This window comes from Rhinolophus sinicus, chromosome 8 (genome assembly GCF_057876585.1).
Source record: "Rhinolophus sinicus isolate RSI-liver-muscle chromosome 8, RSI-T2T, whole genome shotgun sequence".
NCBI lineage: Eukaryota > Metazoa > Chordata > Mammalia > Chiroptera > Rhinolophidae > Rhinolophus > Rhinolophus sinicus.
Genome location: NC_142508.1, coordinates 33,176,494 through 33,198,006, shown reverse-complemented (window position 1 = coordinate 33,198,006; position 21,513 = coordinate 33,176,494). Strand labels below are relative to the sequence as shown.

At 45.3% G+C, this 21,513-nt stretch overlaps 1 protein-coding gene across 1 annotated transcript; it reads left to right on the top strand.

Moving 5' to 3' along the window:
- The first annotated feature begins 5,935 nt into the window (after positions 1 to 5,935).
- Positions 5,936 to 19,131, top strand: SMIM17 (small integral membrane protein 17). Its single transcript, XM_019716927.3, has 4 exons — positions 5,936 to 6,133; positions 11,373 to 11,621; positions 13,756 to 13,832; positions 17,311 to 19,131. Exons 1-4 carry the CDS (start codon positions 5,986 to 5,988, stop codon positions 17,419 to 17,421), a joined length of 585 nt encoding a protein of 194 aa, XP_019572486.1. The 5' UTR covers positions 5,936 to 5,985; the 3' UTR covers positions 17,422 to 19,131.
- Positions 19,132 to 21,513: the final 2,382 nt, after the last annotated feature.

The window sequence follows — 21,513 nt, the reverse complement described above, 5'->3', positions numbered from 1 at the left end:
CTGACATGGGAGGAGCTCTGAGTTATAGCATTAAATAAAAAACAAACAACAATTGACAACAGTATATATTGTACATTCTCATTTGTGTTCTTTAAAAGTTATACACACACACACACACACAGTAGTATAAAGAACACTACTACTTCTGTATGTTGTTAATCTAGTGAGGTGTTTCTGTGAAAGTTCGTAAATGGCTGCTGGCTGAAGGCCCTGACCCCTATCATATCCCCTCCTACATATCACTAAAAGGATGCTAGTTGTTGGTGATTACTTGGAATGGCTCCTACTTCTGTACAGGTTGCTAATTTATTGAAATGTTTCAGTGGGAGAGACAGAGCAGACCTGAAACTGAGAACTTTCAAAAAGGAATGACAAAACACTGCAAGCCTACAGGACAGTATAGCAAGTAAGACAGCTTGCCTCCCATGTGTTTAACACTTAGAGCTATTTGATTCTTTTTAACTACGTGGGTACATGACTTCTGATTTTAAAAAGAAGTTTTAAGCCACTGTACATCTCATGTTAACATTGTACCCCAATTCTTTTCCATTTGTTTGTTTTATCCTTATCCTTTAAAAAATTTACCCATTTCCCCCCTTTATTTATTCATCATTCACTTAAGAGCTTATTTCATACAAGCACTCAAAAGGGACAAAAGAATATACGACAAAAATAAGTGGTTCTCTTCTGGCAACCACAATTATCAGTCTCTTTTGGAGCCTTCAAGAAATGCTGTAGGTGTTCACACACACACATGCACACAAACATGCACCTCATCTGATCTTAACAGGGCTAGCAAACAGGGAAGGGTGGAACTGTCTTTCCTCTTGGTGGTGGTCTGGATCCATAGGAGGGCAGTGTGGGTTTCCCTGGCAATCAACCATCTCTCAAGGATGTTAAGAAAAGACAGTTTTGCCTGCCCTAGAATGGATCTGGATCCTCTCAGAGAAGAGGAGTCCAGTGGCCACCAGGGAACCGGCAGAAGGAATCTGGCACTGCCTCCCCAATCCCTCCTCCAGCCCCTATCTCTGACTGGGATGGGGAGAGATGTCTCTCCTGGTGCTGAGAAGCCTTCAGAATTCAGCTGCCTGCCCGCCAAGCAGGACAAGGGCAGGCTTTAGAACCAGTCGGTCTCAGGTCTGAATCACAACTGCTCACACTGGCTGTGTGGATGGTGCCTGCTGCCTGCCAGCCACCGGGAATCAGCGGTGAGCAAAACAATTCACATCTCACCTCTCAGAGGTGGGCTAACCTGCTTATCTGATTCCTTTTTAAAAAATTAATACTTTGTTTTATTTCTCAACAGTTCATAAGTAAGTACATTTTCTTTGTCAAAGGTCAAAACAAATCGATAAAGCAAGCTTTCTTGCCGATCTCAGTGTTCAACTCATCTCTGCTCTAGAGGTGAGTGACTGTTGTGGATTTGGGGTGTTCTGGGGGGCACTTTTCCTTTTCATTTACATGTGTATCTGTGCCTGTAGAAATAGAATTAATTTGTGTCTGCACATCTGGAAATGAATGCATTGATACTGAGCCCCACTTTTCTTATCCATAGAATTATCCCAGCTAATAGTACCCATCCCATAATTACAATACCATATGTGTATGAGCCTCTTATTGTGAAATCTCCATTATTGTTAATGAATAAATGGTAATAATTAAATCTATATGTCATATTTCATTGATGCTAAGGTGTACTTTTTATTTTATTTTTTACATTCTAACCTCTCTGAAATATGTTTTAAAATCATCAATATCTTTGGATTTTTAAAGTTTGTTTCTTCTTTAAGATTTTAACTACAGTGGTACCTTGGTTTTCGAACGTCTCTGTTGATGAACATGTCGGTTTACAAACGCTGTAAATTTTATAGATCCATGGTGTAATTAGATAGTAAAATTCATGCTAAATTGGCAGTTTTAGGGGTTGATTTTAAAGGTCTGGAACGGATTAATCCATTTTGCATTACTTTCTATGGGGAAACCCTGCCTCAGTTTTCGAACGTTTCAGAACTCAAATGATCTTCGGGAACAGATTACGTTAGAAAACTGAGGTACCACTGTATATTATATAAGCAATACACATGGAAGCAAAATTGTCACATTCATGCATGCCATAGTCAGGAAGATAAATTAATTTGTACCTTGAGATGACCCAAATATGACAGGGCCACTCTGCCTAGTCCTGGTTCCCAAATGATAAAACATTAATCCTTTTCTGTAAGCCTGTAATCCTTAGCAAAACCATCTTTATCCATGAGTTTTACCATGCTGAGATTTGAAGATGTGTCATGAACTTTCTGGCTGTGATAATCATTCAATATAATTATTGGTTTTGCATCATGAATGAACAGATGCAACCTTGATAAATTTGGTAATCTGTGAGCTTTTTATTTTAAATATCTTTTGCATTTTTAATTGGTAAGCCTTTACACATACATCTATGGAAAGTATCAGACATTTCTTTTTTGTGATGCTGGGTTTTCCTGTAAGTGATGTCACACTACATCAGTGTTTTTACAAATTGCCTTTTTTCGTGCAATGATGTGTCTTGGAGACCTTTCCTTATCAGTTCATAAAGATCAATTTTGTTCTGTAAAATGAGGATAATGACATTACCCACCTGTTGTGAGGACACAACAGACTCTCAATAAAAGTCACTTAATTAAAAAGATTCTGTCTTTAGAAAGTTAACTCCATCAATCAGACAACAGAAAAGCCCTGTGGGGTGGGGTGGACAGGAAGGTATGTATTTCTCTAAGCAGACTTGGCAACTCTCTGCCCTCTTATGATTTTACTTCATACACTCCAACTGACTGGATGCTTCAGGTTTTAGGCAACCAATTAAGTTTTCTTAGTTTAATCATCCTTCTTTACTTTTTTCCCTGCAGAATAAACTGAAGAATTTTCAGTAGTAGTGAAACAAATAGGTCTTTGGCGACTAATTATCCTGAGTAAAATTTTGACAATGCCATTTCCAAGTTGAATTTGGACCTCTCTCAATGGGTCTGAGGCTCCCAAAAGATCACCTTTTGGAAATAACTTAAATGTCTGCCAGTTGGGGGAGGGTCACAATAATAAGTTGCATTCACACAGTGGGATTAATTTTCAATAGTTTAAGTAGATTCTTCTCCTTGTGGGATCCTTACTTAATGGGAGTCCTTGTTTGGTGCCACACAACTCCATGAAAGGATAGAAAAGTAGGTAAGAGCCAGATTTCAGTGGATCTAGCTAATCAAAGAGCTCAAATCAGAGCCTCAAACCTCCTGACCCTTGAAGAGGTGTGGAAATCATCCTCTTAAGGGAAGGGGGTATGCCTCAGGCATTCTGGGTGTCTCTTACAATATCCAGCACATAGTGGGTGTTTTATCAATGTCTGTATCTTGAGTGATATGGTATCCCTGGTGACCATATCTTTGGGAAGAACATACTCACTTATCCATTCATCAATCCCAGAGTGGTTAGATTTTATGCCAGGAGCTCATTCTTGAAGACCTTGCATTATTATAGTTCAAGACTAATCCTAACAAAAGATGGTTGGCACGTCTCTTCACCAGCTAAAATGATACTAAGATAACAAACACAGTTTATAATTTACACAATTGATCATATTTTAAAGCGTGGATTTTTGAGGAATTTTTAAATTGCAAAGCTTGTCATTTCAAAATGTGCCACCCAAATCTCATGATTTCAAATGTTTATAAGTCAAGTTAGCATGAAATATAGCCATGCTATATTTATATAAATCTACAATGACATCTTTCTTGTGACCCCCACACCTCGCAGAATAAAAGCGAGAGTCTTGCCAATAGCTCACATGTACATATATAGCACTCGCCTGTTTCACCCAACCCAAGGCAACCATCATCCTGAATCCTGGGCATACCTTTCTCTTATGTTCCATTTTTTTGTACATTTCTCCCGTCAGAGATGTTTTGGAAACTCTGTGTTAATAATTTCAGTCGGATTGTAGTTCTAAGAGACAAACTAAGAGACAAACATGCCTCTTAAAAACGACTCTGCAGTTTTTACTCTCATCTGCTTTCATCCCATAGTCCCCATAGTCCAGATAGTTTTGTTTCCAGGCAACAGCAGGACTTTTCCCAGGCAGATGGGTAGAGAGAGAGAGAGAGAAAGAGCATGCTCACCATCTAGTCTGCCTAGATATTCAGAACCATGGACAGGTCAGACTGGACTCGTTCAGCACCACAGACAGATCTATTCGAACGGACTCGGCACCGTGGACAGGTTTATCTGAACGGGGTTAGGCACCATGGACAGATCTATGTCAATTGGGTTCAGAACCACGGACAGTACCAGGAATCACCTTTTCCCATGGCCTCTGCTAGATGTATGTTCTCTTCTGAGAAGATTCCTGAGCCCCCTCCCTGACCTGCCTCCCCTAGGATCTCCCAATGCTGGCATCTCAATAATCCAGGCTCTCCTGGTTTTAACCTCAGAAACGCAGGCATTGAATACTTAACATACCCCAAAGGGAATTCTGGATTGTCTCCATACACACAAAAACACTTGACCCTACTCAGTGCACTACAGGACACTCAGCTGCTCAGGCTCAAAGTCCAAAAGTCTTCCATAAGTCTTCCCTTCCTGTCAGCCCTCACATCCTGTCCACCAGTGAGTCCTCTCAGCTCCATCTCCAAAGTACAGAGGGTGCCAAAAAAATGTATACACGTTTTAAGAAAGGAAAACTGTATTAAAACTGTAATACTCAATATATATTGACAACAAAAGATGAATACAAATCACATTTGACTTCTGCAATTACAAGAGGTGCTTGAAGTGGTTACCATCAGCGTTCAGACATTTCTGATTACGGCGAACTACTGCTTGAGCAACGTTGACCAGAGTGTCCACTTTTGTACCTGTTTTTGGTGCCCCGGTGTGTTCTGAACCTGTCCACGGCTCTCCAACCCCACTGCCATCACCTCACTCCCTGCCACCATCAATCTCACTTGGTTTATTGCAACAGCTTCTTAACTGGTCTTCCCATTGTATCTATTGCCCCTTCTAGAACACACCGACACTGCAGTTTCAGTGATGACCTGAAAATGTAAATTAGATTAGATTTACACCGGTCCATGGCTTCCCAACTCACCTGGAATAACATTCAAAAATGTCACTGTGGCTTTCAGGACCCTGGGCGTCCTTGCCTGACCACTCTGGACACACAGGCCAGGTGAAAATATCTGCCTCAGACAGAGAAGCAGGAGAAGGATCACTACCCAGAATATATAAAGAAAGCCTAAAAGTAAGCTATAGAAACAAATAGAATAATTCAGGGAGGGAACAGGCAATTCACAGAAGAGAAAAAAACCCTGATCCACAAACACGTAAATTTGCTCCCCCTCACCAGTAAGCAGGGAAATGACAATATGACTGAAAAGGGAGATGTTTTTTCCCCTTCATCTATGGTTTTGTCAAAAATTTAAAATTTTGATGTAGCCTCCACGAGGGCAATTTGGAGGTAGTCACATTGTCAAAGTGAATTATAATGATAATAAGAGCAGCTATTAGCTAACAGCTGTTAATCAGTATATAGGCATTATTTATTTTTCACCTTCACAGCAATCTTGGAAGGTGGTTTGCATATTATTCCCACTGAACAGAATGGGAAACTGAGGCACGGAGATGCTAAGGACACACTAGTGGCAAACGGCAAAGCCAGAATCTGACTCTAGGGTCTCCAGGCTGCCGCACCGCTGCCCAGCTCCTTCCTCCTCCCTCACCCACCCCGCACACCGGTTGTGGACCACAGAACCGCCTAGGAGTCTGTGCGAAGGCGTTGCCTTAACGAGACGTGGACAAACCTCCATGCCCATCAGCGAGGGATGGAAGTCTCCTCTCCCACTGTGGCCAACCTCACTGAGAGCAGAGCACCACACCCCCGCCACATGACTGCAGGCGCGTCGTCATTGTCGCCCCACCGCTCCCCTCCCCACCTTCCAGCAGGCGCAGGCTCCCCTGGGCATGGGGGGAGAGAGGGGAGAAGGCCGCCCACCCTCTCCTACTACCTCAGCCTCCTCCCCGACCTCCCACCCGCAGCCTTCGCGTCTGCGCAGCCGCAGTTGCTGCGGCGCCAGCTCTGCAGTGCCCCGACTGGGTCTGGTTGGGGAGGGTGAGTCCTTCCAGGATCTCCGCGGGCGGAAGGGGGCGGGAAAATGGGGCTGGGGGAGCGGGCGGTGATGCAGAGACGCGCACGACAGTGTGAATATGTGTGTGTGCCTGGGATGAGGGAGCAGGAACGCTATAGGGACGAGGGTCTAAGGATGGGTCTCCAAATCCATCCGGTGGGCGAGGGCTGGGCTGGGTCTGGCCCTCCATCAAGCGCGGTCTGTCCACCCGCCAGTGGATGTCACTTGAATTTCGGCCTTGGCGCGAGGAGAGCAGGATGACCCTGCGCTGAGCATCCGTACGTGTGTCTGCTCGCTCCTGTGGGTCGCTGTGCACAAGTGTGCTCTGGTCTCGCGGGGGCTCCGTGTCTGTGGGCGCTATGTGTGTCTGGGCACCTGTGTACCCTCCGCAATGGCTGGGCATAAAGGCGCTGAAGTCAGATAGGGTTCGCCCCCCTACCCAGCTGCAATTAGCCGTGTGGCTTGGATCAATGGCCTTCCTCGTCGGTATGGTGGAATTATAACCGTATCTACCAGCGGAGAATTACGGCAAGGGTTAGATTAGAAAAGGACGCGGAGCGCCGGGCGGTCCCTGACACACTCGAGCCCTCAGGAAACAGTGGCTACCGGTGCTGTGATTATTATTGTGTTGGTCGTCGTTGTTGTCACTGTATCTCTGTCCTTTTCCCCCAGCCGATGACCTGCTTGCTTTTTCACCAAGGACACTGAAGCTGTGGTGTCGATTCCCTCACACAAGCATCCCTGTCACACCCACAGATCTCTCTGTCCCCTCCTTTCCTCCCTTTTCCATCCAGACAGATCCAGCTTCTTCTGACCTAGATACCTTGGCTCTCGTCTCTTCCCTCTGCCATCTGCATTTTCTCCTCTTCCCATGCCTTCTTATCCCTCTGCCTAATTAATTCTGATTAATTCTGTCTCATGTTGAAAATAAAACAAAAAACAGTAACCAAAACAGCATGCCCTACCAGTGCTCACTCATTAATTTCCATGAAGGCCATTTTATTTTTTCTTGGAAACTGTGCTTTATGCCCCCCTTCCACCCCTTACCTCCTTCCCAACCCACATTGAAATTGCAAACTGGCAGCCCCAAGGTCTGACCCAGCCCCATCACCTGTGCTATTTGGCTCACATAGTGCCTTCCTTGTAAACATTTGAATAATTATTGGCATTTTGAAAAGCAGATGTCATCTAAAACCACAACTTTCCAGTGTTCTTGAGAAATCAGAACATGAGACACACTGGGCCCACGTTTTTATATGGCAAATGTTGGCTGGGCTGAATAGGGCAACTTCATCATACAGGGCACCAGATCTCTCCACAATGCCCACTATTCCCAATTGCCTTTCCCCATACCATGCATCATTTGCTGTTGGTTCATGTTTTCCCTACAGTAGAGAAGTATTTCTCTGTTTAAAGTCAGCACTTTATAAAAGTCCCAACAATAGTGTTTACAATCCAGCAGAACCAGGTTCAAACAACACAACAAAATTCACGCAATGTGCAATTCCCAAAGGCAACATGTATCTTCATATATATTGAAACAGACACACGCAGCAAACCACGTAAAATTACCTGAAATTGAAACAATTTGTATTTTGTTTCAGTGTTCTGTTTAGTGAGGTCTAAAATACACAGAATAATGGGCGTGAAGTATCCAGTTCAATGAAGGTAGAGCTCAATGAATTTGCACAAAGGTCTTCACCTCCAGAACCACCACTCAGATAAAGATACAGAACACCTCCAGTCCTGTCCCCCAAAAGTTCGCTGTGCCTCTCCCCATGTCTCCAGCCAGGCACAACCACTGTTCTGACTTCTATCAACATCGATTAACTTTGCCTGGACCAGACTTTGTTTTTCATCAATAAAATCACACATATGTACTCCTTTGTGTCTGGCCCTTTTCACTCAGTCTAATATGTACTTTGAGATCCATCCATGTTGTTGCATGTATTCCTTTGTTTGTTTTTTTAGTCCTGAGTAGTACCCCTTTATATGAATAAACTGTGGTTCACTTATCCATTCTCTTGTTGAAAAGCATCTGGGTTTTTAATGTTTTTATTATTAATATGAGTAGCTTTGACTGAATATAGGCAGTTTTGTGTTACAAATACAGCTGACAGCAATATTTGAGGACAGTGTTTGTGTGGACACCCGTTTTCACTTCTCTTGGGGGCGTGTCTAGGAGTGGAACTGTGCAGTGGTAGGGTGCCTGTGTGTTCCACCTGAGAAGATTTTGCCAAATCGTTTTGCCAAAGTGTTTATGCCAATATACACTTCAACTAGCATGTGTGAGTCAGCCTGCTTTTACAATCTATCTCAATGATTTCAAAGGGAAACTTTGTTACAAATGGAAATCCAGTACCACTTTTTACTTTATTTAATTTTATTTACAGTTATTGAGGGTAACCAATGAAAATAAATACAGGGAAAGTAAAACAATATCCTTACATCCTGGCTGGATACTTTGCCTACCTGAACGGGGGTGAGGGGGTCGGGGGGATAGAGAGATGAAAGGCATGTCAGCATCAAGCTGGGACTTTCTCCTTGAGGTAATCAGAGGGCTAAGAAGCGTGCTGAAACCACTTCACATCCATTAGGAAAATACTACTATCAAAAAACAAAACAAAATCAATGTTGGCAAGGATGTGGAGAAAAGGGAACCCTTGTGCACTGATGGAGAGTCCTCAAAAAATTAAAAATAGACTACCTTATGACCCAGCTATTGCACTTCTAGGTACATACGCAAGAGACATAGAAGCAGGGTCTCAAAGAGCTATTTGCACACCCATATTCATAGCATTATTCACAATAGCTAAAATGTGGAAGCAAAAAGTGTCCATCAACCAATAAATGGATAAAAAAAATGTTGTCTATACATATACAATGGAATATTATAGAGGTTTAAAAGGAAGGAAATTGTGCAATACGCTATAACATGGATGAAACTTAAGGACATTATACTGAGTGAAATAATACAAATATTGTGTGATCCCACTTATATGAGGTACTTAGAATAGTCAGAGTCATAGAGACAGGAAGTAGAATGGTGGGTGCCAGGGGCTGGGGAGGGGAGAAGTGGGAGTTGTTTGATGGGGACAGAGTTTCAGCTTTGCAGGGTAAAGAGCTCTGGGGATGGATGGTGGCAATGACAGCACAACAGTGTGAATGTGCTTAATACTGCTGAACTGTAACCTTAAAACTGGTTAAGATGGTCAGTTTTCTATTATGTGTATTTTAACTCAATAACAAAAAGGGTGCTGAAGAGGGAGTACTTTCTCTCACTGGGACTCAGCATTACCTAACCCAGGATGTGTCTACAACGGCCTCCTGGGCTGACCCAGGGGGTGGATGAGTGCAGGGACAATGGCTATGGTGGCCTCGAAGCTGCCCGAGGAACCTGGCCTCTGCCCGTCCAGAGGCATTGAAAGCATCTTGACCTCCGGGGGTCTGGAAGAGAATGAAGCTAGTGGACTGGGTGTGGGGTTAGGAGACTGATTGGCGGGGTCAAGGGTAGAGTGGCTCGTGGGGGCAGACTAGAACCAGAGCAGGGGCAGCGCTTCCTGGGGCAAGAGCAGGTGGATATAGTGGTCATTGGATGTGGGGATGAGAGGCAGGTGGACAATAATGCCTGCAGGGCGGGGACCCAGGAGCACAGGACATGCTTGGGGTGGGGGAGCAGGCAGTGGTGTCTGGGAAGTGAGTTTGAATTTCGGTTTCAGGGGCCTGTGTGACACCCCTCTCCACGATTGGTCATGTAGGAGAAAAGAACACATATTAAATATCCATAATAAATGTGTTGGTTTCTATTATGAAAAAGTTTCACATATACTTACAAGTGCCAAGATAGCACTGTGACTCACCATCTTCCCGGATGCAGCAATCATCATTTGCGTGTTGGCTGTGACCCTCTTTCATCCATTTCTTTTTAATTAAATGATTGGGGTAACATTGGTTAATCACATTATATAAATTCAGGTGCACAACTTTATACTGTGACATCTGTGTCCTCCCTTGTGTGCTCAGTCTAGTCTCCTTCTGTCACACCAATTCGTCCCACCATCGACACCCTATGTTAATTGCAGTTCTATTTACAATACCCAAGACCAGGAAGCAACCCGGATCCATCGTCTATTTCTCTTTATGTCACCACAGAAATATTTTAAAGTGCACCTCAACCATCACATCAATTCACCCCACACACTACAAAAATATCTCTTTTTTAAAAAAAAAGTGGATATTTTCTTATCTATCCATGAGGCCATTTCAAAAACAATCGGTGACAATTCCTTGGTATCATTGAATAATCCAATCCAGAATCAAATATCCTTGAGTGTCTTAAAAATGTTATTTTTCACAGAAGGATTCTTTGAATCTGACACAAAACATGGTCTCACATGCATTTGATTATTGAGTCTCGAACTCCTTTTTGAAGCCCTATGCTTTTAAAAATCTGATATAACAATTTATATTTGCATAACCCTTAGCAAGAAGAAAATGCTTACAAGAGCTTTTTTTTTTTCCTACACCAAGAGAATTTACTCCTTTTTCTTTTTCTTTTTCTTTTCTTTTAATTACTGCTCACAAGAGCAGGCAGTGGATTATACATATAATGCCAGGTTGGTAATACAGACAATTTCCTAAAACCACCTTTAGAATCTCAAGGTAAAGGGCTGCATAATCATGGCATTATAGTTCAGATATCTTCTTGCAACAACCTCTGAATTTCAGGTTGACAAGATATGGAATAGAATGAGAATATTAAATAATATTTAATTTCAAGTTAGACTTTTAACCTGTACATGGCAAATGCTTTTTTTGTTTTTGACAACAAAACAGAAGGTTGGGGCTGCAGGAGTTGAAGGGAAAACGGATCCTTCCCTCTGTAGCCAGAGGGCTGCTGGGGGTGACTGTCACTTTCTAGAAACATCTGGCTATATATTTTAGGACATGGAATGTGTGTGTGTGTCTCGTGTGTGAGTGTGCACACATGTGCCACTCTCTGGCCCCTACCTCAAAATGCTATACTCCCTTCCGTGGTTTATTTGTCTCTGGAGCACTTATCCCCATTTGACCTGCTGTCTGTCTCTCTCCCTCCACTAGAACATGGGCTCCACGAGGGCAGGGAGACCTGTTCCCATCACTCCTGTGTCTGTGCACCTTGAAATAGTGCTTGGCCCACTCTGTAAATATTTGTTGAATGCCTAAATATCTGTCCGTCCTCAGGATCCAAATCCTGTGCCTGGGGAACCCAACGGACCCTTGGACAGGAGAAGGAGAAGCCTGCCTTAGAAGTGCCACCTCCTGGAAAGATGCAGAATCTCAGGCCCGAGCAGATCCGGGGGCTGCTGGAGCCGGAGAGGACCAAGACGCTGCTGCCGAGGGAGAGCAGGGCCTGGGAGAAGCGTGCCACCTTCGCCAAAGACTGGGTGTCAGTGGAGGTTGGGGCCCCCATCTGTAACAGTGATGAGAAAGGTGAGGGAGCAGAGGCCCCATGGGAAATGGGGAGAAGGGTCATGGCAGAGCCTGGGAAGGACAAGACATTTATTCCTTCGCTCATTCATTCAACAAATTTTTATGGAGCCTTGTGTCAGTCAGCTTTTGCTGTGCAACAAGTCACCCCAAAACATATTGGCTAAAAGTGATAATCATTTCTCTGCTCATGATTCTACAGTTAAGCAATGTGAGATGGCCTCCAGGGATAGTCACCTACTGCCTGTGCCTGCATCTGCCCACACAGCTGCCGTGAGCTGTCAGGATAGCTGGTTGACCTAAGACGACCTTATTCACACATCTGGCTGGTTTGATGGTGCTGACTTCAGGCTAGTGTTTCCAGCAGGCTGGCCCAGGCTTATTTTCACGGAGTGTTTACAGAGCAAGAGAGAGAAAGCCCAAAATAACAAGCACTTTGAAGTCTCTGCTGGCAACCCAGTCAAAATAAGCCACATGGTCAAGCTCAGCATCAGTGAGGGAGGAGCTGCCCGAGGGCGTAGACACAGGGAGCAAGTTGGAAGCCATTGGGGGCAAAAATCTACTACAAGCACCTATTACGTGTCAGGTGTGAGGGGTCCAGCAGTGAGGAAGAGGGCCTTAGGAGAGCTCAGATTTCAGTGGAGAAAACAGACCATAAACAAGTAATGTGTGATGAAGACAGTAAAACAGGACAGTTGATGGAGAGCGACTTCCACGTGGTCAGGACGGTGAGAGCTGCATGACAAGGACCCGGGTGTCCTGAGTGCTGGGGAAGTGTGCTGAGGACAGGCAGAGATAGTGCACATGCCTGACCCGGGACCCAGCAGCGCCATCAAGCTTGCTGACGGGAGGAGACTGGGCCAGTGGTGGGCAACTCCCAGACCTTCGCAAGGAGTTTGCGTGTTATTTGAGTATTGGGAAACCCCAGGAGGCTTTGAAGGGAGAAAGACAGGGTCTCCTTTCATTTCAACAGATTTCTATGACTGAGGGGGTTCTCCACAAGGGGCGCTATTGCGTCCCACCTCCCCTCCTCAGGGGATGTCACAAAGTCTAGAGATATTTTGGGTTGTCATTACTGGGAATATGCGACTGTCATCTAGTGGGTGGAGGCCAGCCATGCTGCCAGACATCCCACAGGCATAGGACAGCCCCACCACAAAGAATTATGCAGCCGAAATGCCAATGACACAAAGAGGGGAAACCCTGCGTCCAGCGCGTGTGATGATGAACTGTAGGATGAGGAGGTGAAGAGTGGAAGTTGGGAGGCCAGTCAGGAGACTCCTGCAGCTGGCCCAGGGGTAGAGGTAACCTAGCTAGGGGTGGTGGTGGACATGGCGGAAGCGGAGAGATCTGAGGATCAAGAGTTGTCACTGGTGGGTGTGGGCGAGGGGAGGACTAGAGCAATAGCAAGGATGCGTCCTGGGGTTTTGGTCCACACAGCTGGACAAAGAGTGGTGCCACATGCTGAGATGGGGACCCCTGAAAGTCACCCCCACAGCAGAATGGAGGCTGGCTTCTACCAGGGGCAGGATCCTTCTTGCACAGGGACAAGGGGACCTGAGACAGAAGTGAGCGTATTATGGACCCCAGTTTGGAAGTGATGAGGAGGCATTGGGCCCCTAGAAGGGCCCCGGTGCAGGAAGAGTGGGAAATACCCACTTTTGGCCTGATGCCTACTAGTTCTGTGCCATTTCGGGGTAAGAATGATATTGGAGCTGGAATGTGGGGAAATTTCCCCGTGTGCAGCTGGGAGCTGGGAAAGCCTCCACCATCCTGGTTTAGTTCTGTGGCCTTTTCTTCTTCTCCCTCACTCAGTTTTAGCCAGAAGCCTGAGGAGAAGGACTATCTTACCCATTGGATAGGTGAAGGAACAGAGGCTCAAGTGGCACATCAGTTGACACACTTTAAGTCTTCTCCTGGTAGAAATGGGATCAGAATTCAGGTCTCTGATTCTTTCTGCCCGACCTGGGCCAGTGTGTGTGTGTGTGTGTGTGTGTGTGTGTGTGTGTGTGTGTGTGTGTGTGTGTGTCTTAGCAGAAAAGGGATAGGATGCTAGGTGGGAAGAGCAAGCAGCACCCACCCAGCTGGCCTGGTCATTCACTCACAGCTTCTTTCTCCTCCACTCCTCACACCCCAGATCTGTCTTCACAAGAGACTGGGCTTCCCCAGGAGTGGAGCTTGGTGGAAGAAGACTATGAGACAGAGGAGTCTCAGGTAAGTTGTGTTCCCCCTCTTTCACAAGTGTCCTGCCCTGCAGAACTCAGTGGGTTGTCACATTCCATTCCTCAGCTTGGAATTTGCCTGCCACAAGTCTGTGAGCTCCAAGAGGTAGGAAACAGGACACGTTCCTAGTCAGACATGGCGTGGAGGGTCTCCATGTGGTGTCTATAACTCCTACCACACATACCCTCAAGCCTTCACTCATAAATTCATCGTAATTTAACCATTCACTCATCTGTCCCCTCATTCAACCACCCAAACTTTCATTTGTCCATCCATCCATCCATCTACCTATCCATCTGTCCTCTCATTTGTTCACCCAACATTTCATTCACCTGTGCATCCACATACCCATTCCATCATCCATGTATCTAGTTATCTATGGACTACTTACCCACCCATCCATCTATATGCAGCCAATCCATCCATTCAACCCACCTATTCATCCATATACTACTTGTTGGCCATGGTAAGGATTTGGCTAGTTTTCATCCACCTATATGCCTACTCATCCATTTATTCATCTCTACCCACACACCCATCCATTCATCAACCCATCTACCAGCCCATTCATTGATCCATCCACCCATCCGCTATTCATCCATCCATCCATCCATCCATCCATCCATCCATCCATCCATCCATCCATCCATCCATCCATCCACCCACCCATCATCCATCATCCAGCATCCATCCATCCATCCATCCATCCATCCACTAACCACCTACTAGGTTTTAATCTAAATACCGAGAATGAAACCAAACAGAATTATCAAGCACATTCCTTTCATTTAAAGACCTAATGTGTTATTTTTGAGGGGGACACAAGACATTAACATAATAACCACAGTTATGTGAAATAATAACCACAGTTCTTTTATTTAAACAGTTATCTTTAAAAAATCACATAAGCAATCTAAGTAGCACATGAGTGTCCCATCTCCCAGTCATGTGTCTGAAATCCAGGTCAGACAGAAAAGAGATGTATTGATTCACAGTGGAAGGAGGGAGGCAAAGCAGGATGGGGCAGAAGTAACTGCTGTCACAATGGGATGGCTCAAAGAAGAAGACATTAATTCTGTGGCCAGGAGGCTTATTCTAGAACATTCTAGAGAGCTGGAGACAACAGACCTGGGATTTGGGGATGAGCAAGAATTTCCCAGGCAAAGCAGGGGAGGGAACAGAACGTGCAAAGGCATGGCAGGACGGAGCATGCCTTTGGGGGAACTTGGGAGTTAAGGGGAGAGCAGCGGGAGATGTGGGTAAAAATCGGGTTGGGAGGAGATCGTTCATTCATTCCACAACTATTGTTTGAGCACCTGCTATGTTCCAAGCAGTATTAAAGGCACTGAGGGTACAACGGTGGATGGGATAGAATGGCGCCTGCCTTCATTGCGCTTATAGTCACTGAGGTAGACAGACAATAGGCAAAATACGTCGCTGAACTATACATCATGCTGGATGGCAGTAAAGTGCTACAGAGAAAATAAAGCAGGAAGGGGCTTCAGGAGTACAGGGTGGGGGTGAGTGTTGCTGATTTAAGAAGAGTATCCAGGGAAGTCCCCCAGTGAGGGGGAGATAGAGGGGTAAAGATGTGAAGGACGTGGGAGAGTGAGACTGGGAGATTTCTAGGGGTTCTGGGCAGAGGGACACAGCAGGTGCAAAGGCCCTGAGGCAGGAGCTTGCCTGGCACCTGTGAGGAACAGCAAGGGGGATCAGTGTGGCTGGAGAGGGCTGACGACAGGAGGCTGTATTGGAGATGGGGTCATGGAGGTGATGGAGAAATGATGTAGGGCCTTTTTTGACCACAGTAAAATGTTGGTTTTTACTGTGAGTGGGGTAGGAGCTATAGGAGCACTCTGGCAGAGGAGTGACAGCCTCCGGCTTGTGTTTTAACAGGACTCCTCTGCCTGAAGTTCCATGCCAAGAGGTTGGGTTCATCTGTGGGCAGTGGGGAGCCATTGAAGGGGTTTGAGGGTTATAGCAGTCACTCTGGTGGCCTGTGTGGAAGGAAGGGGAGCAGATGAGGCAGAGAGAGAGATGTAGAGACCTCCAGGTAGAGAACAAATGGGTGAGACTAATACGGCTGAGAGCTGCCACTTACCTGGTGGATGCTACCAGCCAGACGTGACTCTAAGTGCTTCTCATCATTAACTCATTCACTAACTCAGCACTCACTCACTCTCATTATTAACTCATGAGCTTTGTGAGGTAGTTACCTCAGTTTCCCTCCTTTTAACCTGAGGAAACTAGGGCAGGGGAAGCACCTAGAGGCCTCTGCGGCATCATTTATTCATTCACTCATCTACCCCATCATGGCTCATCCAACCAGCATTTCTCTTCTTTTACAAGAGTTTTTTTATATTCACCACTACCTAGCTTTCCAGATAACTCATTACATCATTTCCATCCCTAAAACTTCCCTGATATTTTAATAGCAGTTGCCCTAAACTCATCATTAATTTGGAGAACTGTCCCCGTTAACCATTTTGTCTTCCCGTCTTCATCATGGTATGTCTATCCACTCACTCATTCCTTTGGCAAATACAGAGCTTGTACTCTGTGCCAGGCAGTGCTCCAGGCCCTGGGGTACAACCGTGAGCACACCAAAGTCTTTGCCCTCATGGGGCATGGAGGAAAAGAAAGCTGGGTGAAGGAGATGGGTGGCACTGGCATCTTCCATGGGAAGGAATTGGGGCATATGGTTCTAAATAGAACGGCGAAGAAAGCGTTTTCAAGGAAGTGATGGAAACCCTGAGATGGAAGCTATGGCCGAGAAAGCCTTAAGAACACTGGGGGGAAGGCATTTCACGCAGAAGAAACCACAGCTACGGAGGCTGGGAGGTGACAGGGGCTGGGGCAGAGTGAGTAACGCAGGAGTGACCTCAGCTTTAGCTGACCCATGGGGCAGAAGTAGGAAGGGGAAGGGTGAAGTTCAGAATAAGGACCAACATGATGGCTTTGCCCAGGGTGGTGGTAGTGTGGTGATGAAAGCTGCAGTTGGATAGCTGATGGGGGCCTGAAGGAGAGATGTGGGGAAACAGCATGAGGAGCTTTTGGGGGTGCAGGGGAGGGATTTGGGACATGTCAAGTTTAAGGTGCTTATGAGATACCCAAGTGAAGATGGCAAATAGACAGTGAGACTTGTAAGTCTGGAGTGCAAGGAGAGGGCTTGGGCAAGACACACACACACACACACTGAAGGGTCATTAGAGAGTAAAGATGAGATTTAAAACGTGAGACCTAACCTACCACTTTGAAATTTCCATCACATGTACCATTATTCCGATATTTCCTCTGCTGGGGAATAGGCATCGTGTGTCCTTTGTCTTAATCTAGTCTTGTCACTGTACAGTTTTTAATTCAAACAGCTTTTTAGTTGATACGCCAATCCCAAAGTCCCATCTTCCTGCAGGTAACAGTGGTGACCCCTCACTTTCAATACTTATGCTTTTTTTTTCTTCTGTTCCAGGGCTTTGTGGAGTGGCCAAAAGCCCCACAACAAACGACCATACTCTTGGTCCTGTGTGTGCTTTTCTTGTTCCTGGTGTTAACAGGGATGCCTATGATGGTTTACATTTAACTCTAACGGTGGCTCTTGTCTTGAAAGAGACGCCCTGTGTCCTGTTAAGGAAGGGTTCTGATTAAACACCAGGAATAGGTATTGAATATTATCAAATGCCTTTTAAACATCCATCGAGACGATTTTGTTTTGTATCTAACCTTTTGGTATGAGGCTTTGCATTGCTGTACTGCATTGAACTTAAGACAAAATCGACTGTAAAATATGTTATTTTGTATATCACTGGGAAAGAAACAAATGCTACTTAATTGTAAGATGCCACCAACTGGGAGATGCATCCTCACTTCAGAGAACGTAAAAAAAAAAAGTGTAAGTTGGGTTCGATGAAACCTGGTAGATTTCTTCACATCACATCATCTTTGTCTTCATGGGATGTGGGGCACCACCCTTTTCAGAAACTGAATTTTATTTCTTGATATTTTCTGTGGGCTTTTTGCCTCTACCTTCACATATAAGATTCATACTCTCTTTGCCAACTTTGGGTATCATGGCTAAGCTTGCATCATAGAAGAACCAGAGTAACTTTTCTCGTTTTCTCTGCTTTCAAATAATTTCTGTAGCTTGAGAAGTGTCAATCCCTTGGCACTGAGAAAGAATTAGCCAGTAAAGGAGTCAGGTCCTATAGCTATTGTGGGGACGTCTCTGCTAATGCTTGGACAGTTTTCTCAGTTTTTTTCTGGTGTTGTCAGTTTATTATTCCTTTTTATGTCACTAATTTTGATGATTTTTAATGTTCTTTTATTCCCTGGAATAGTCTTCATTCCATTGAACTTTTCAGATTATCGGCTTAGTGATGCATATTTTTTTATAAATTAAACAAAATCTTATCTTCCTTTGGTGCCAACCCCTTTCAACTTCTGTTTGTGGTTTACCCATTATTCAATTTTTCAAAGGCTTATCTAATTTATTATTTTTTTTCTGAAGAGGCAGCCTTAGGATTTATTTATGTCCATTATTGCTCTACTTTGTAATTTGTTTTCCTTTACTATGGAATTGTTTTATCTTTTATTGTTTCTATTCCTTGTCTCTATTGTTGAGTACTTAATTCATTTACATTCTCTTTTTACAGAATTATTCGCTGTAATTCTGTACTGAATGGTATAAATGTACTTCTGGTGACAGGCTGGACCACATCTGAAAGTCTGACCATTCATCTGCTTGTTTATGTTGTTGCCTAAACATTAGATTGCGTGTCTCTAAAAAGTGCTTTGAAATTTAGTGATTGGGTTTATTTAAAAATAGCTTTGTTTTCTGTATTTACTGCACTGTGAACAGAGAAAGTGGACTATGATATATTTGCTCTCAAAACCTTTTTAAAAAGCTTTTATTGTGGCCCAGAACATGTCCAAATTTGTACATGTTTCATGGACGTTTAACAGGAATATGCATTTTCTGTCTGTAGGATTAAAAACTCTACATGTCTGTTAATTAACTCAGTCTTATTTATCATGTTGTTCAGAGTCATTTGTTACTTAACTTTGGCCTACCCTCTCTGTCAAAAACCAATACGGTTAAGTGAAAATCTCTTAATATGATTATGTTTGTCAATATAGTTTTATAATCTTTGCTTTATGTATTTGGAACCTGTGTAATTTGATGCGTATCATAGTACAGCATTGTTATGTCTTTGCCAATTAAATAATATATGTAAACACCACGCACAGTGCCAGGCATATAGTAGACACTCAATAAATGTTAGTAAAAACCTGATTCTGAATCCTTAGTCAAATATCAAATGATTGTCTTTAACCAATTTAATCCTTTGCCTTAAATTTTATCTTGTCTAATAGATAAACTTCTTTTATCTTTTAAAATTCCTGTATGTGGGTGGTGTGTGTGTGTGTGTGTGTGTGTGTGTGTGTGTGTTTAGACTGTCATTTTGGTTTAACAGGATTTCTGATGGCCTCTCCCAAGTCTGCTGGTGGACTTAGGGCTGGGAGAAATATGGGATCCTTGCTCCCCATCCCTCTCTTGGGGTGATGGCATCCAACAAGCCACAACTGGCCCTTAAAGGAATACACATCTTGACTGTTACATTCCTTAGCATTTTACTGGCTGCAAATAAGTGGAGCTCAATTCAAATGAGCTTAAGCACAGACATGAATTATTCATTCACATTGCACCAAAGGTCGGGATGAAATTGGCTCAAATTATAGCAGATTCTCGGGGTCTAAACTATCACCGGGGTGCCTTTCCTCTCCATTGACCTCCCAGTTATGCTCCCTATTGGGGGTGAGCTCCCTGTTTCTCCACATGGCTGGAGGGATGGCTACTGCCACCCCTGTGCTCACCTCTTCCATGTGGCAAAGTGGGGACCTCAGGCACACACACCCGCGTCCTCCATAGCTGCTCTGCCACAGGGACAGGACTTTTGAAATAAAGGACAGAGAGAACAGCAGATGTAAAGGCCAGAGTTAGGAAGGAGCTATGGGGGTAACAGTCAGAGAATGGACTGCAGCCAGGTGTGTGGAAACGCCGGGATGCACGGGAAGACCATCCTAGACGTCCAGGACTGCGGGTACGTGTGGGGACAGAGGAGGCTGTGCTGGGCTCAGACAGCACCACAGTCCTAACCAGATTTGTGGGATATTGAAAATAATCATGATGCTCATGGAGCTCATATGAGCAGTGGCCATTCGTTTGGATGCTATCACGTGCCAGAAACATCATCACATTGGTGGTGAAGTATCTACCACACCCCTGATGGGCTGTTTTCCACCTAACAGCCAGGTGGAGCCCATGAAACCATAACTAAGACCATTCATAATCTACCCACTTCAACTATACAAGTCAGTCCTCATACAAGCCCCTCATGTGCCCGCCTCAGGGCTTTTGCCCTGGCTGCTCCCTCTGCCTGGAACGCTCATATAGCTGTCACCGCCTTCGGGTCTCCGCTCAAATGTCGCCTTCCTACAGAGCCCTCTCCCGACTACCCTGGAGTAGCACCCCGCTTCGTAAGTTTCCTCTGCTTGTCCATAGCCCACATCGCCACCTGAAAATTATGGGTCAATGCGTTTCTCGTCTGGGACCCTAACGGCCATTTCTCCTCGTCTGGTGGCTCACCCTGGAGGAACTGAATCCTGGGAAGGCTGAGTTGGGGGTTATGCGGTTCAGGCTGTGCCTCCCAGGAACTCCCCGCACACCCGCACCAGCTTGTGGGACCCCACCTTTTCCAACCCCCTCCCATACATGATTGAACCTGTTCTGTCCACTCCTGGAACAGAACATGTTGGACCAAGTTGGATACTATACTGCTGCAGTATCTGGGAACATGGTGGAGGGGGACATGTGTCAAATATGCGAAATCTAAAACCATAGGGAAAAAATTGGGATACCCTTCCGGCTACCAGGTGACATCTGGCTTGTAATTCTTATCAGGAAACCGCCTACTCTGACTGTGGGCGTGGTTTCCGGGTCCACAGGACTGCTGCATGCTGCCACCAGGGAGCGGCGTCAGCATCCTGTGCTGTGGTGTTCGCTGCAGCTGAATGCCAATTCCTTTTCCTCTTTACCTTGTCGGTAATCCCTAAATTTCAAAAGCTCCGAAACCAGTATTTTTGCCAACTCCTCCACCAGGGGCTCGGACCCTTCGACAGCTGTAGAGACTCTGGGCAGACTCACATCTCCCTCAGGGTCCTGCGTCTCCTACAGCAGGAAGGACTCAGGGTCACGCACACCCCTGCCTCCCATCCCTGCTCCACTGCAGGGACTGGAGGTCACAGCCAGGCAATCAGCCAACATGGGAGACAGCGCCCGAGCAATACTGTCCACACGCAACAGAACTCAGCACGGGAGCCTCTCACCATTGGACACAGCCCCGGGCCTGCGCATTCGGAGGGTGCCCAAGCCCCTGCGCTGACGCACTATGACCGACCAGACTGGCTCTCCTAAGTCCAGGTGAAAAGGCTCGGAGGACCCACGCCAACCGCGCCAGCTGACCCACAACCCTTCTGTTGGGGAGGGCGCATTTCTCCTGTTCACTTGGGTGATGGAACTCAGCCTCCTATCTGTAAACTAGGGTCCCATTTAACTCATTCATTCAGTCCCCCGACACTCCCTGAGGACCTACTCTGTGCTGAGGCCCCAGCTGGG

Excerpts from the sequence above, each read along its gene's own strand:
- SMIM17 (XM_019716927.3), top strand. The coding sequence starts at position 5,986 with ATGGGGGGAGAGAGGGGAGAAGGCCGCCCACCCTCTCCTACTACCTCA. Across the intron at positions 11,622-13,755 it reads CTGTAACAGTGATGAGAAAG|ATCTGTCTTCACAAGAGACT; the intron begins GTGAGGGAGCAG and ends CTCACACCCCAG. Across the intron at positions 13,833-17,310 it reads ATGAGACAGAGGAGTCTCAG|GGCTTTGTGGAGTGGCCAAA; the intron begins GTAAGTTGTGTT and ends CTTCTGTTCCAG.